The sequence below is a fragment of the Schistocerca gregaria genome, chromosome X (assembly GCF_023897955.1).
Source record: "Schistocerca gregaria isolate iqSchGreg1 chromosome X, iqSchGreg1.2, whole genome shotgun sequence".
Taxonomy (NCBI): Eukaryota; Metazoa; Arthropoda; class Insecta; order Orthoptera; family Acrididae; genus Schistocerca; species Schistocerca gregaria.
Genome location: NC_064931.1, coordinates 164,833,298 through 164,849,496, shown reverse-complemented (window position 1 = coordinate 164,849,496; position 16,199 = coordinate 164,833,298). Strand labels below are relative to the sequence as shown.

The following is a 16,199-nucleotide window of genomic DNA, read 5'->3' as shown; positions in this document are numbered from 1 at the left end:
TTTCTTATAGGGTTTTCACCTCAGAACAATTAATATCCGATGTCATTGTCGCTTTTTATGCGGTTTCTAGCCTTTGGTCAATTAAATACTTTTTTTCGTATCTGATGTTCCACGACCTTCCCATAGCGGATGCGCTTGCCAAACCTACGCAATCACGCATATTGCACAGTATTTACAGTTGGTTTAATGTGGAGATCACATGGTAGACGTCGTATTACGATTCGTCTGTCATTTGTAGCTGAAACCATATGGTTTGTGACGTTTACTGCGCATAGTGGGAAAAATTTCTTCTTTTCACATAATATTTCTCCCTTCTTCAATAATATGCCGTTCAAATTTGTCATCTTCCAAAGCATCAGGTTTTTACGCCTTTTGAAACTGGGACCTTAATTATAGTCATCCTGTATATTTTAAAAATTCGAACTACAAAAAGCGCGCATTGCGCTTTGCTTCAGTCACTGGATACATGCACGCCGTGTTGTGGCAAAACTGTTAACTACACTGACAGTAATCAGCGGTGAGGCTGGATGTTTTGTATTGGTAGTGTTACGTTGAGATAAGGTGTTGTATTTATTTATTTATTTTTGTTGTTTCTGCAGACATTCGTACAACAGTAACTGAGATTGTTGCACATCTAATAGGATATGTATATGTTGTAGTATAGTACGATGTCACAACCCAACAAGAGAGTTAAAACTTTGCAAATACTACAGTCTCATAAGAGCGATGTCATAACATGTGATTTTGGCGGAAACCATGCATTGGCGTCGGGTTCTGGGTGAGTGTGTTAATTGCGGATATCATATCGTATAGTTAATATTTTACGTGGGTTGTTTCACTCTATTTTACAAAATATGACACTAAAGACTATGTGTAAGGATACTGTTTTAATTGTCACCTTATCACACAAGCAAACCGCAGATCATAAAGAAAAGCAATAGTGTTCACACGAGAAAACTGGATAAATCTCACAATAAAGAATGCAGTTTTCAAATAACTGGACTTGTTTAACATGTTAGACGCAAAAACTATATTTGTCTGTCCATTATTTAATATGCAAAAAGAGGCGGATTTAACAAACTGTTTGTTTCAACGGTGACTCTAATTTCTTGTCACCTAACAAAATATTGTGATAAGACGTATATGTACTCTTTATGACATTTGTTGACAAAAATTCCTTAGTCAACAAAAAAATTGTTGTATGTATTAGTGATCATCGGTGGAACTAAGTGGAAGTTGAGTTTGTCAGAAAGGAAAACATTAAACGTTAAGAATATAATTTATCATTATATTTGAGTGGCTAATCAACTTCGACTCCTCTTTAAATCCATTAAATTTATTGCTGTTGTTAGAAATTAGACACAGTGATCCGCAGACCTGCTTGAGTATAAAAAGTGGCTGCATGTATGAGAATGAGACATGTTCCCTAAACATTAAAAATTCATGACCAGTCATATTCTAGGTATTTGAACTAGAATTTTCATATCATGGAATTGTGACTGATTTTATGTCATTTGTTTCCCATTTCAGTATCCTATTAAAATAAAAGTGTGTTATATGTATATGAACAATTGAGAAAATTTTATGTGCACATACTCATCAGATAGACAGGCATGTAGTGAAAATCTAACAGGGCACATGCCTGCTGCTTTAAAAGTCTGGAGTTAATAAGCAATTAAATAAAATGCCACCAAACAGTTTAAATTATTGTTTTTTTCCTCATTCTGTCTAGACTACAAATTTGTCACTGGACTGTTGTAGCTTAATTAGTATTAAATCATCATGTTATACATTATGCCAATTTGTATGAGGTAGTCATATGTGAATGTTCCATTCTTCATAATTCTCTCAGATTATTTCATGATAGATAGACCACCTGCATTTTTTGTAGTTTATGTACATAATATGAACAAAATACCTGTCAGAAGTTTGCCTACTATTTAATATAGCTTTTCTAATTTTATCTTGCAAACCTCATTAACATATGGCCATCAGTGCCCATTTTTCACGACTTTTTGATTTATGTGTAAAGACTGAAACTTTCTGTTCAGGTAGAGGAAAAAAGAATCACATGTTGTTAAATAAAGTTATCAGATACTGCATTATTTCTTCACCTTTCCAGCATGTTCCAGAAAGCCATGTCCATTGATATCTGTCCATTGGTTTGTCTATGATTCATAATGACTGTTCATCCTTTTTGCTTTAAAGGTGTATAAAACAGACAGAAATTCTTTGAATGATTGCTGTGTGGTTTGTTCCTTTACTGTATGTAACGCCAACTTTTATATCCTTCTCCCTGGCTTCTTATGCAGACTAGCGGTAACTTTAAACTCAAATTATTAATTTTCTATCACTGAAAATGAGCAGTAGACTGGTTTATTGCCTTTGCACAGATACATGTTTCTGTCATTGATGTGTTCAATTATTTTGTGTTTGGGAGACGTGCCAGTTACTACACGTGGTAGGGGTTTAGGCCACACCCCTCTTTGCTGATACTAAGCTGGTCTTGTAAATAAACAGCTTAGAGTTCAATTTAAATTTCTGTGTTTTGTGTTCTGCAGATATATATTCTGTAGTGGCAATGGAGTAAGGCATCTTTTACTATTATGCACTTACTTTTGCAAGTGGTGCCCAAGAACCAGCAGTGCTTATGTTTTAATTTGCATTACATGTTTCTAGTTTCATTTTTTTCTTTTCTTTCCCTGTATTTCGGTTCTTTATTGGGATAATAAAAATCTACTCACCAAGCAGCAGAAGATGGAAATACGTGAAAGGTATAAAATTACTAACTTCTAGCAGAAGAGGGAGAAAGATTTGGAAGAAAGGAGATGATAAAGCTTAAGGATACACGAAAAACCACTGGAAAAGTCACCAAGGACACTAGGTCGAGGGAGACTTGCTGATTAGAAAAGGAGCAAAAATGGCTTATTCTCGTCCTTTCTGGTAAGTTTTCCTTAACCGTTTCCTATATGCTTGAGCCCTACCAGCCTGTTTTCCTGTAGAAACCACCCTCTCCTTTTTATGCTGTAAGGACAACTCCTACTTCTGTTAGGTAGCAGTTTTAATTCCTTCTATTTGTTTCTCTGCTTGGTGATTGGATTTCTGTGTACCCATATTGAAAGTATTTTCAGCTCATTATCACTTACTGCAGATTTAGTTTTTTTCTTTTGGGCATATGGGGCATTACTTTCTTCAGTTTTCTCATTCTTTAAACTACTGCAAGCCAATGGGTGAGAAATGTTTGAGACACAGTGGGAGCTTAACACAGAGGTGTTTCAACTTCAGTAGGGGAAGAATTTCCATTACTAGAATTGGCTAGTTGAGACATATGTGCAACTAATAAAGGTAGAAATATGCAATATCTAAGCTGATGGACACCGTTATCAGTATTTTTAATTTGTCATTGTTGTAATTGTGCAAAAATTTCAGAGACAAGAAAATATGGGTTTATGACTGGCATCCTGGCTTGGGATATATTGAAACCCCATACTCTCCTCTTTTGGGTCATAAGTATGGAGTTACATCAGTAAGATTCTCACCTCAAGGTACGATGCTGGCTACCTCGTCAATTGATGGCACTACTGCATTGTGGAATGTGCAGGTACAAGTAGCTTAAAATTTTGAGGAATATATTTAGTAATTTACTTTTTTGGAAAGTATGTGCAGATCTACAGGGTGTCCCAGGAGGAAACGCGAATATTCAGGGATATGACAGTAATGATCAATCTAAACAAGAAAGCCTAGTAAACATGATCTCTAAAATTCACACCTTAAGAGCATTTCTTCATCTTTGATAGTGTGAAACAAATCTCTTTCACTATATGCTCTTTGCTTCCCATTTTTTGGGAGGAGGTAGTGTAGACCAAAACAAGGGGAAAAAATGTGTACCTTAAGAACTATAACACTTGTTTAGTAGAAGAAGTTTGTTTCACAGTGTGAAGGTGAAGAAGCTCATAGCTCTTAAGGTATGCAGTTAAAAGACTACATTCACTAGTCTTTTCTTTAGAATTATGATTTGTCATCGGACACACTGTATATTCATCTTGTAACTTTTTTGTATTAACACCTATGTACTGGTTATCCCAAAAAACACCTACAATGCTTAGTATGTTGTGCGAGAAGGTACACTGATCAGTTTTCGAGAGGGAACCCATACCTGGAAACACACGGCTCAGGTGCTGGAAAGTGTCAAAGTTTCAGATGGGCATGCATTCCACATTATGTCAGTAAACCCAAAACGAGTAACAGATCACACTGTCTGACATTACAAATTGGCTTCAAACTGCATATCGTCTTCAACAATGCAGAGTGTAAGTCAGTGGGCTGAGCTTTATGCATGTTAGCCAATACGTGTCGTTGTCTTTGAAGTATTTCAATCATTCTGTGGACTCAAGCAGTAAGGTCCTCTGCTGACATTACCGGTGTGCCATATACCATACTCTTCATACTATCCCACAGGAAATAGTTGAGAGGTGTCAGATCTGGTGACCGAATTGGCCATGGAACTGGTGCCCCTCTACCAGTCCATCAATTGGGACATGAGATGTTGAAGTGATTCCACATATTGACATCAAAGTGTGCTGGATCTCTGTTGTGTTGCAACCAAGTGTCCAATGGAACATTTGGTGTTACTACATCTCAGATAAGCAAAACATCTCTAATAAATGCGAGCAATCCTGTCAGTATGTTTGGCAGTAGATATGGCCCAATGATGATGTCACCAATTATCCTGGACCAGATATTAATATCGATCCCATGTTTGTGATTTTGAATTACCTGTGCACACGGGTTTTTGTCTGCCGAAACATTCATGTTGTGCAAGTGTAACATGCCCTCACTAGTAAATGTAGGTTTACCCATGAATACCACCAAGGAATTGTGGCTGGAGTATGCATTGTTGTAAATACCACTGCACAGACTGTACCTATCATGTGTACTCCTCCTCCTGTAATACCTGGAGTTCCTGCAAATGGTATGGATAGAGCCTGTGTTCATGGACAACACACCACTTTTACCTGTGTACAGCGTCTGTGCCACCAGTGGACTGAAGGTGGCTGGACTAAACATTGTCAGCATGTCCTCCAACTGTAATATTCGAGCTTAGCATGGACGACCCGCATCCCATTTTGGTCTCTGCTAGAGGACAAACAGTACACTGGGGACAGTATTTGCAAGTACCAAGCACAAAGTGCTATTACTTTATTGTGCAATCTACAGATCTCAGGTAGAAAATACATACGTGCAACTTTTCAGTTTCTCTGAGGCATGTCTCAATGTCTGTGAATGTGGAATGTTATTAGATATGTCTGGTTGGAAAATGTTCTGCATATGCTTTTGCAGCACCTCTCCCATTGCAATGTGCTTTGTTGTATTCAAACACTGTGTTGGTTATTTCTGCAGCTATGTACTGTTACATGCTGCACTGCTGTCAACAACATTACTGCACTAGTATACCACACAAGGTCCGCAGTAGTATGTGCACAAGGGCTGTGTAGAGGAATATAGTGTTTGTTCTCAGACTTCGACACTCTACAGCACCCGAGCTGTGTGTTTCTAGATGTGGGCTCCTCGAGCTGTGTGTTTCCAGATGTGGGCTCTTTCTTGAAAACCAATCAGTGTGGCCTTCCCACACAACATACTAAGCGATGTTGATGTTCTTTCGGTACACCCGGTATAAGTTACTTAATCTGTGACGAGTGTTAACATTAGTTTCACAAGCTTCGTAAATTGACATAATTGAAGAAACGTGCAGTTATGTATCAATAATTTAGAGTAAACTGAATTCAGTTTTAAACCTCTGTTTCTCTGGGTATTGAGAGGTTATGCATACTGTTATTTACAGACTGGGAATCGAATTCACACGTTCGTACAGACAAATGGTGTAGCCGTTAGAGTAAGCAGATTTGCACCAGATTGCAGTTTACTTATTTCAGCTGGAGATGATGGCTCTGTTTGTGTATGGAGTATTCGGCATAAAAATCTTGTTAGGTAAGTTGTACCTAATATGTTTCATTTAAGGCAAGATTTTGTCATTGAAGTTGCCAATTTATTATGAATTACCTCTGTGTAATGCTGCACTTTATATTAAATTAAGTATTATTCCCAATTGGGGCAGTCTCTGTGATGAAATTTGGTTGTGATGCAAATTTTCAAGATATAAATTAGTTGGTGACCACTCTTGTCCTAGTTGTAGATCATTCAATACACAATTGTGAAGCAAGAGGTGTGAATTACTCTTAGAAATCCTAACAGTGGATTGAAAACCCAGTATGAGAAATTTCGTAAGATCATTTCTGATAGTCAGGGCTGTACTGAGCACATGCCAAGATAGGCCCCCGCCAAGGATGCAGGCACAGGGGAGTCGCAAAATATGACCAGTTAAAAAAATATGATTTAAGAATTAAGCAGCGGAAGTATGAGAGTTCTCCTACCCCTCGTGTTGCTGTCTTTTGCATATGAGAAGAATCCTTTCCCACACACGACAACTGTAAACGTCCACTGTTGTCACAGTGTCATTTATGCAGTGTCATTTCATCCAAGCAGTCTGATAATGAAACAACTATTACCGAACAGACGTCTACCATTGACACGTTTTATGTGGCAGCAGTGAGCTCAATTCACACAGCTGCCATGGGCACAGCTCACTCGGTTCACACAGTTGCTGTATGCACAACTCGCTTGTGTTCATCAGGGAGCTCTTGCTGATACTTCACTTTGGTGTTACTGGACCTCAAATGTCAGCAACCTGATGTTGAAATAAATACAGTATGCTATTTCACAGAAGGCATCCAATTTCTGTCAAGTGAGGACTGGAATGAGACTCGTATGAGCTAGCATGTTTTAAAATATTTAACAGAATAATAAGTGCAATGGAAAACAGATCTCTCGTATATCAAAACATTTCATCTGACGTCAGGCTAAGATTGGTAGCGGCTCTTCTTCGCCCCGGTACCTTATATGTTTGAGAGCTAATGGGCAATCTTTCATGACTATGAAGCCTCAGTTTTTTGTTGAGCATTTAGAGGACAAGTTTGGGGAGGTGGATGACTTGTCCAAAATGAGATCAAAACATCTGCTCAGTCATGAGCTTGTGACAAGCTGGGGGATGTTTCTGTAACCATCACACCCCATGAGAGCTTAAATATGGTCCAGGTTATCATGTTTCACAGGGACCTTCTTTTGCAGTCTAATGATGAGCTGCACGCCAATTTAGAGCGCCGAGGTGTGCATTTCATTCGGCATGCCCACTGGGGTCCGAAGGATAATCAGGTTGCCACTGGTGTCTTCATATTGGCCTTTGATGGTGATACATTACCTGTGAAGGTCAAAGTGATGGTCTACCACTGTGATGTAAAGCCCTGTATCCCTCCCCCAATGCGGTGCTTTAAATGCTGGAAGTTCAGCTATATGTCTTCTCCCTGTACTTCGAGTGTCACACCCCAATACTTCATGTGCCCTGCCTCCCATCTGTGTCAACTGCAGAGAGCACCATTCGCCTTGCTCGCCTGACTGCAGGATTCTCCAGAAAGAAAGGAAAATCGTGTAGTACAAGACCCTGGACCGACTGACCATCCTACACTGAGGCTAAAAGGAAATTTGAATGCCTGCATCCTGTACATATGACATCATCTTATGCTGCTGCTACAACGGTTCTAGCACCATCAGCTCCACCAACCCCCGTCACCTCTCAGAGCTGGAAGACTACACCTGCTCCCTGTTGCTCCTGCACCCCCACCCCCCCTCCCAACCATCGAGAATGTCAGTCCCCACTTCTGTGCCAGAGAAGCGTAAGTCTTCTTCACCTCCTCTCGCTAGGAAGGGGTCCCTCGGGTCACTCCCTTCCCAAGTCTCTGCTAGTGGGAAAGATGACACCCACAAGTGGCTGAAGAGCCCAAAAGCAACTGGTTGTAGGGCTTCACGCTCATCCTCAGTCCCAGAGACTGAATCGGTGAAATTATCCCAGTCAGAGAAACTCAAGGAGTAGTGAGAGAAATCCAAAAAGAAGATCCCCAAGACTAAGAGAATTGTGGTGGCACCCACACCACTGCTACCTACAAGCTCTGTGTCTGCAGATGAGGTGGAGATTCTGGCATCCGCTGAGGACCTAGATTTTGCCGGTCCCTCAGGCACAATGGATATAGACTGCTCAGGCAGTAAGTTGGTGGCAGCAGGTGACCCTGAGGCATAAACTGCCTCATTGAATGTTCCATGCCTTCCCAGTCTCACCATGATGTCATCCTCCAGTGGAATTGCAGCAGTTTTTTCTGCTGTCTGGCTGAGCTACGGCAACTGTTAAGCTTTACACCTGCTTTCTGCATTGCTCTCCAGGAAACCTGGTTCCCGGCTATGTGGACCCCTGCCCTCAGCAGCTATAAAGGATATTACAGGAACTGTAGCGAATATAATTGAGTGTCAGGTGGAGCTTCCGTTTATGACCTAAACTCAGTCTGTAGTGAAACTCTGCCCCTTCAAGTCCCTGCAATGTATATCTTTCTCCAGATGGTGCAGTACCCCTGAATGTATTATCTGCACTGATTGATCAACTCCCTAAACCTTTCTTACTTTTTGGAGATTTTAATGCCCATAACCCCTTGTGCGGTGGCACCGTGCTTACTGGCCGAGACAGAGATGTCGTAACTTTACTATCTCAGTTCGGCCTTTGCTTTGTAAATACTGGGGCCAACACACATGTCAGTGTGGCTCATGGTAGTTACTCGGCCATTGATTTATCAATTTGCAGCCCATAACTTCTCCCATCTATTCACTGGAGAGCTCATGACGACCTGTGTGGTAGTGACCACTTCCCCATCTTCCTGTCACTGCCAATGGCATCAAGCCCATGGACGCCTGCTCAGATGGGCTTTAAACAAGGCGGATTGGGAAACTTTCACCTCTGCTGTTGGTGTTGAATCTCCCCCACACGGGAACATCAATGTAATGGTTGAGCAGGTTACTACAGGAATCCTTTCTGCGGCAGGAAACGCGATCCCTCATTCTTTAGGGTGCCCCCTGTGAAAGGCAGTCCCTTGATGGTTGCCGGAAGTCACTGAAGCAGTTAAGGAGTGTCGGCAGGCTCTACAGCGACATAAGCGGCACCCTTCCCTGTAACACCTCATAGCCTTTAAACGGCTCTGTGCTTGTTTTCGCCAACTTATCAAATGACGGAAGTAGGAGTGTTGGGAGATATACGTATCGACCATTGTGTGCCATATGTCACAGCTCTGTCGCGTTGTTTCTTCTCTATTATGACTCCTTGAGCAGCCTACAAGCAATTGACCCTGCCATCCTTTGGTAGCGACCATATAGAAGTGCATCTATGCCCTGGAATGGTCCAGTCGTTCCATGTTGTTTGTGTGGACCCCAGGCCACGTCGGAATCCCAGGAAATGAACTTGCTGACAGGCAGGTCAAACAGGTTACACGGAAACTCCTTCTGGAGATTGGCATCCTTGTAAGTAACCTGCGATCATTATTATTATTCCACAAAGTTTTTCAGCTTCGGGAGATGGAGTGGTGTAATCTCAGTATGCACAAAAACCTGCGTGCTATTAAGGATACTGTGAATGTGTGGAAGACCTCCATGTGGGCCTCTCACAGGGACTCTGTGGTTTTCTGTCAGCTCCACATGGGCCACGCTTGACTGACACACAGCTACCTCCTCTGCTGTGATGACCCACCTCAGTGTTGGTGCAGCGCCCGGCTGACATTGGCCCATATCTTGGTGAGCTGTCCTCCTTTGGCTGCCCTGTGACGGACTCTTCAGTTACCGGACTCGTTGCCATTAATTTTAGCTGACAACACCTCATTGGCTAATTTAGTGTTACATTTTATATGCGATGGTGGGTTTTATCATTCTATATATAAGTTTTTGTGCATGTCCTTTGTTTCCTTGTGTTCTCTACCCTAGTGCGCTTAGCCTGGATGTTTTATGTGTACAGAGTAACTGGCTTTTCCTTTATGTTCTCGTGGTTGGCCAGCCACAGTCATCTGATCTATTGTTTTTATCTCTTCTACATCTTTCTTCCTTCTTTCTGTGGTTTTCTTTTCCTGTTTTGTCCATAGTAGTGTTGGTTGCCCTTCTGTTGTTTTTCTGGTTCTTCCATTCTCCTGTTATTGTGCTGTATGTCTCCTTTCTTTTCTTCTTTCCCTTGTGTAATTATTTTACCGGGAACAAGGGACCGATGACCTCGGAGTTTGGTCCTTCCCCCTCCCCTCCCCTACCCCCCCTCCTCCTTTAAACCAACCAACAATTCATCTGACTTCAATATCCTGTCAGGAAATTTATTAAATGAAAGATCAGTGTCTAATTTTGCAAAATGTGCTGCTGAATTTGGTGCCAAATATAACAGACGGATTGATATGACATAGTTAGTTAAAGTAATAGCTGCTTTCAAGTTCAAGGTAAAAGAGCAGATTAAGAACATTGAAACAGATTCCTATTTGGACATTTAAATTTTTTACAAAGTATGGATTGAGAGAATCTTATCCAAATGTTGAACTAGCTTTGATTTGGACTGCAGTATCTTGGATGAAAATAGACAGCCGACCCTAAGGTTTTGTCCATAGGATATGATGCACATGTTAAACTTCACATCAGTGAGTTTTCTTCATTCAAAACAAACGTATTCAAAGTAAGATTACAAAAAAAAGTAATTCCTCTAAACAGATATTATCTCAACTCTAAATTATAGCCCTTTTTCTTCTGTTTCTAATTAGCAATGTATGTCCTATTGATGATTTATAAAGAGCAAAATAAAATCTGTTCTTTATTATTAGTGATGTTATTTGTGTATGGACCCTATTGGATCACATAGTGCCTTTAGATTTATTTTTCTGATCTTCCATGTGGCTCTCATTCTCTATCCATAGGCTATTTTGCTTTCTTCTGTTCAATTGGTTCCTGGGTTTATTTTCTTTTTTATTTATTTATTATTTTGTTTTTTGACTGAACAGATTCCTATCTACTACTTCCACTGCATCTGGGTTTTTGTGAGGTCCTTTTTAACTTGCTTGATGCATGGAACAGTCTTTAATTTTTGGATGTGTGCCATAATCCTGTGTGTAAGCCTCATTGTTGGAAGTCTTTTGAACATATCCATAAAATAAATCTTAATTTTTATAATGTCTGTTGCCAGGTTTGACAATTTCTATGTTGCTTTATGGGATTTCCGTCTCTATCAGTCCTCCATTTTGTCCGGGCCAACAATTTCATTTATAACTCTTCGCTCGTCCTTCGGGATGTTTTCCAGATTGCCTTTTCTGTTGAGAATGAATTTTGCTAGTGTACAAAGCTTTACTATTGATTACCATGTTACAATGTCTAATCTTTGTTTGTGTGGAATCCAACATTGGTTTAAATGTTGTGTGTTTCCCGTGAATGTGTTCTTGTAATTCAGTTTAATGGCGTGATTTCACTGTCTTCTAGGCTTGCTAAATGGATATTATCATCATCATCTTTGTTCACCAAAGCAGAATAGGTTTCTAGAGATTTTAATTCTATTTCTCATTCTCGAAGGACTTACCTGAGATGAGTTTGAAGATGAGTAGGCTAGTGACTGTCCATCTACTTGGGAAACACCTTTTTTGATTTTAAAGGATTCTGATATTTCCCATGTAAATTTTACTTTGGACGTTGTGTCCATGAGCATTTGTTTAGTGAAGCTTACTCTACTGTCTTAGGATATCAAACAGAACCTATCAGTCAGTCAAGTCAGGTCTTCTTGAAGCCAAAAAAAGTGTACATGATTCAGCTGTTTCAAGTTACCTTATTGTTCAGTATAGTTTTTAGTTTGAAGATCAGTTCTACACACAAAGACCCTGGTAGAAAGCTTGCTTTGCATTTACTGATTTTATTTCGTGCTGCGCTTGCATTCTTTGAAGTAGGTAAATATGTAGAGAATATTTTGTCTGTGATTTGAAGAAGAGGGATCCCCCTGTAATTATTTACACCTATCTTGTCTCCTTTATTGTGGAGGTGGTGGATGAGCATGTACTTCCAATCATCCGGCAGTTTTTCTGTGTGCCAAATATCTGTGATGTGTGTAAATTGTTCAAGTGTGTTTGTCTCTATGTGTTTGAATCACACTGCAGCAATGCTATCTTCCCCAGATGTCTTGTTTTTAAGAATATGTTTGTGGAATTAGTGTTTGGTGGATGCTAGAAGGTGGTTCTGGACAGTTGTGTAACTGAGAGAAGTGTCAAAATTGCCCCCCCCCCCCAGTTGTCCTGACTTGTTCGAGTAAGTTTACTGGCCTGAATCCTAAAGCATATTTTCTGTGGTGTGCATCCACAGCTCTTTCCTCTGAAAGTCATGCATCTTGTGATCCCAAAAATATTGTAGGAAGGTTTTGTAGAATGTAAATACTTCTGGATTAAAGAAGATTACTCACTGGCCCATTTTATGGTTTGGCCTGAAACTTTCCAAATTCTACAGAAATGTGGGCTGTATGGGGAAGGATGCCTTATGTGATGCATGAGTTATCCATAGTTCCCTTAGATTCTATCTCCTGAACCTCTTACCACGGCTTTGAATCTCCACCTGCAATTCAACTATATGGGCAAGGACACTTTCCAGGATAAGTGGACTAAGTCATCTCTTGCTGGTGACTGTACGGCGCCAGCAGTCTCTAAGAAAGGCAAATTCGAGTACAGTGCTGACAGGTATGACCCTAAATCGTTTCCTTCCATCGCTACACCATGGGAGGAACGTATGGCTACACCTCGGTATTTAGTTTGTAGCAGAATGGACGGGCACTCTTTTCTACCTATGAAGCCTCTATTTTTTGTTGGACATCTTGAGGGTAAGTTTGGGGAAATGACAGCACTGTACAAGATGAGAAGTGGTGTAGTCTTGATTCAGACTGCACCCCACCCCAATCCCAGGTGTTATTTGCTTCTGACCAGTTGGGTGATATTCCTGTTTCTGTCACTCCCCATAAGAGACTCAACATGGTCCAGGGAATTATTTTCCATCACAACCTCTTCTTGCAGTCTGACTGAGCTCTGCGCCAATCTAGAACTTCAGGGTGTTCATTTCATCCGGCGTATTTACAGGAGACCCAAAGACTACAGGGTTGCTACCGGTGCCTTCATCTTGGCCTTTGAGGGTGGTTCATTGCCTGAAAAGGTCTAGGTTAAACCATATGTACCTCATCCTATGTGGTGCTTTAAGCACTGGAAATTCGACATGTCTTCCCGCTGCACTTCCAGCACCACGCATCAAGAATGTGGACATCAACTTTATCCAGATACTCTCTGTGCGCCTCTTCCCACTTGTATCAACTGTGGAAAGCAGCACCCCAGCTGCTCACCAGACTGCACAGTACTCCAAAAGGACTGGAAAATCGTGGAGTAAAAGACCTTGGACCGGTTGACTCACCAAGAGGCTAAAAGTAAATTTAAATGATTACACCCCATTCGGTTTACATCCACATACGCTGCAGCTACATTACAATCACCATCACAAGTACCAGCTAGACCACACTCTGTGCCATGAACATGGGGCCCCTAGTTTGGGAGCAAGCGACCCCCCCCCCCCCCCCCCCCAAATGCAGGGGACATCATTCCCTTCCCCCTAGCCAGAGAAGCAACAGCCTCCTCCGGCTCCTCTTGTGTGGAATATGTCCCTTGGGACCCTCTCTCCCAAGGTCTCCACTAATGCTGCAGTGGACACTCGCCAGTGGCTAAAGGAGCCAAAAGCTGCTGGACAAAGAGCTTCACAGTGTTCCTCCATGCTTGAAGCTACTTCGGAGAAGTCTGACCAGCAAGCCCCTAAAGAGAAACGAGAGGGCAAGCAAACAGTGAACTCTTCTAAGAAAAAGGACCCTCCGATGACTTGAACACCACCACTCCCTATCAGTCCTGCACCTGCAGGTAAGGTGGATTTCTCAGCATCCCCTGAGGACCTGGATCTCACTGATGCCTCATCCACAGTAGGACTGGATAAAAATACTCAGTTAGTGGCAGCAGGTGACCCTGAGATGTAACCTTCTTCCTTGCATGCTTCATGCCTTCCCAGCCTCATGGTAAAGTCATCCTCCAGTGGTTTTTTCCACCACCTGGCTGAGTTGCGGCAACTGTTAAGCTTTACACCTGCTTTCCGCATTGCCCTTCAGGCAACCTGGTTCCCGGCAATGTGGACCCCTACCCTCAACGGCTATAGAGGATATGACAAGAACTGTAGCGACTATAATAGTGTCAGGTGGAGTTTGTGTCTATGTCCTGAACTTAGTATGCAGTGAACCTGTGCCCCTTCAAATCCCTCTTGAAGATGTGGTTGTCAGGATAAGGATGAAGCAGGAAATATCTGTGTGCAATGTATATCTTCCTCCAGATGGTGTAGTACCCCTGAACACATTGGCTGCACTGATCCACCAACTCCACAAACTTTTCCTACAGGGTGTATATGTGGACAAGGAGAAAAAATGCCCAGATTTTTCCTGGATCTCCCGGTTAAAAATACATTTTCTCCTGGGTGAAAATATGCTATTGCCATGTTAAGTGACAGTATACTTTGCCTCAGAACTGTAAAACTTACCCTTTGATAGGATATGGTTTTATACAGCAGCATAGAATTTTCCGGCACTTTAGAAAATGATACTCAGGGGGGGAAAAAAGATCTTTGATGTGCAGCAACACGTACACTGAATATTTTCGTATTACGAAAGTATAAATTTGAATTCCACCAACAGGAAAAGTTAATAGTTGATATTAATATACATAGTGTTACTACAAGAAAAACAAAGCTTTCGCATGTGATATTTGTCTCGAAGATTAATAAGCTACAAGAGAAGCTAAGCTTTCACTTATGATGTTGATTTGTTTAGCGCATGTTACACTTTAATATACATCGCACAAATATGCCAGCAAAATTTTTAATACCGACATAAATCTCTGACCTTCTGGGCTCAAAATTCTTCTAAATAGCTCGTCATCAAAGATTTGATTTTTAAGAGAGACCAAACACACTGTGATTTAAGAAATCCATCGTACATTCTCACACATAGTTCATCTTGCGTCAAAGAAAATGTACTTTGAAAATAATGCTTTCCTAACAATATTTTCCTGTGACCTGTTGGAATTAGATACATTTCAGCAGTTGTCAGAGAGCACCAGATAGGAGACGTCATCACGCTTGCGCAGCTACGGTGATGTAGGAAGCCCGTATGTGTAAAACATTAAAAGAGTTTATATTATGTCATAAAAGAAAGAAGACATCAGAGGATACTCCAAGAGTGTCAGAATTTCATGAACCATACTAAAATGCATAGTTCACCGTACAGTGCACATTGGTATGTCCAGATTCTCAATGACGTAGGCCTCGACCAGATATGAAGCTTTTCAGTGTGGTTTTTGGGATGTAAATTTTCTTGGTGTACCAGTACTGTATTATCTCATGTTTGGTTCTTTATTATGGCATAATGCCATACATGCTAGAAGATGAAAACGTGCACCTGAAATGCAGCAAACAGTTGAAACTAGGCAATAGTGTGGAATAAATTGACTGCATCAGCAGGAAAGCTTAATAAAAGCCAAATTTATTTATCAAACTGACAAAAATAATTTCTGCAAGGTGATTAATACTTGACTGTTAGAAAGGTGGAAAAAAAATAAAATCTGAAACTAGTATCATAGTTTACCCTTCTGTAATTATGTGAATGTATTTTAATTCACTTGATAGCTCCCAGCCACAAAAATCCGTCTTGTTTTCATTTGACATGAGAGCAGTAAACTAAAAGGAAACAGAAAAATCACTAAATGTAAAAACGGGTTATGTGGAGACTAACGCCCCTCCCACCCCCCCTTTGGCACTTACTTGACCATTGATTTATCCCTCTGCAGCCCAGGTCTTCTCTCATCTGTCCATTGGAGAGCCCACGAGGACTTGTGAGGTAGTGACCACTTTCCCATCTTCCTGGCATCCCCCCTAGTGTGATTCCCCGAGACATCTACTGAGATGGGATTTAAACAAGGCAGACTGGGATGCTTTTACTTCTGCTGTCTCCACTGTATCTCCCCCACAAGGTGCCATCGATGTGGTAGTTGAGCAGGTCACTAGAATGATCGTTTCTGCAGTGGAAGACACAATCCCTTGTTCTATACTGTGCCTTGGTGGTCACCGGAAATTGCTGATGCTATTAAACAGCATCGGCGCGCTCTACAGCGACATAAATGGCACTGTTCCCTAGAGCACCTTACAGC

At 41.1% G+C, this 16,199-nt stretch overlaps 1 protein-coding gene across 5 annotated transcripts in view; it reads left to right on the top strand.

Moving 5' to 3' along the window:
• Nucleotides 1-466: 466 nt before the first annotated feature.
• LOC126297649 (WD repeat, SAM and U-box domain-containing protein 1-like) overlaps nt 467-16,199 on the top strand; it is a 223,542-nt gene continuing 207,809 nt past the window's right edge. The window contains exons 1-4 of one of the 5 annotated variants that reach the window (XM_049988728.1): nt 467-517; nt 600-778; nt 3,430-3,601; nt 5,843-5,988. In XM_049988728.1, coding sequence (XP_049844685.1) covers nt 669-778; nt 3,430-3,601; nt 5,843-5,988 — 428 coding nt within the window. In that variant the 5' untranslated portion in view covers nt 467-517; nt 600-668. Of the gene's footprint in view, nt 562-599; nt 779-2,751; nt 2,944-3,429; nt 3,602-5,842; nt 5,989-16,199 lie in introns of those variants that run through there. The other 4 variants (XM_049988727.1, XM_049988729.1, XM_049988730.1 and 1 more) reach the window with 4 other exon arrangements.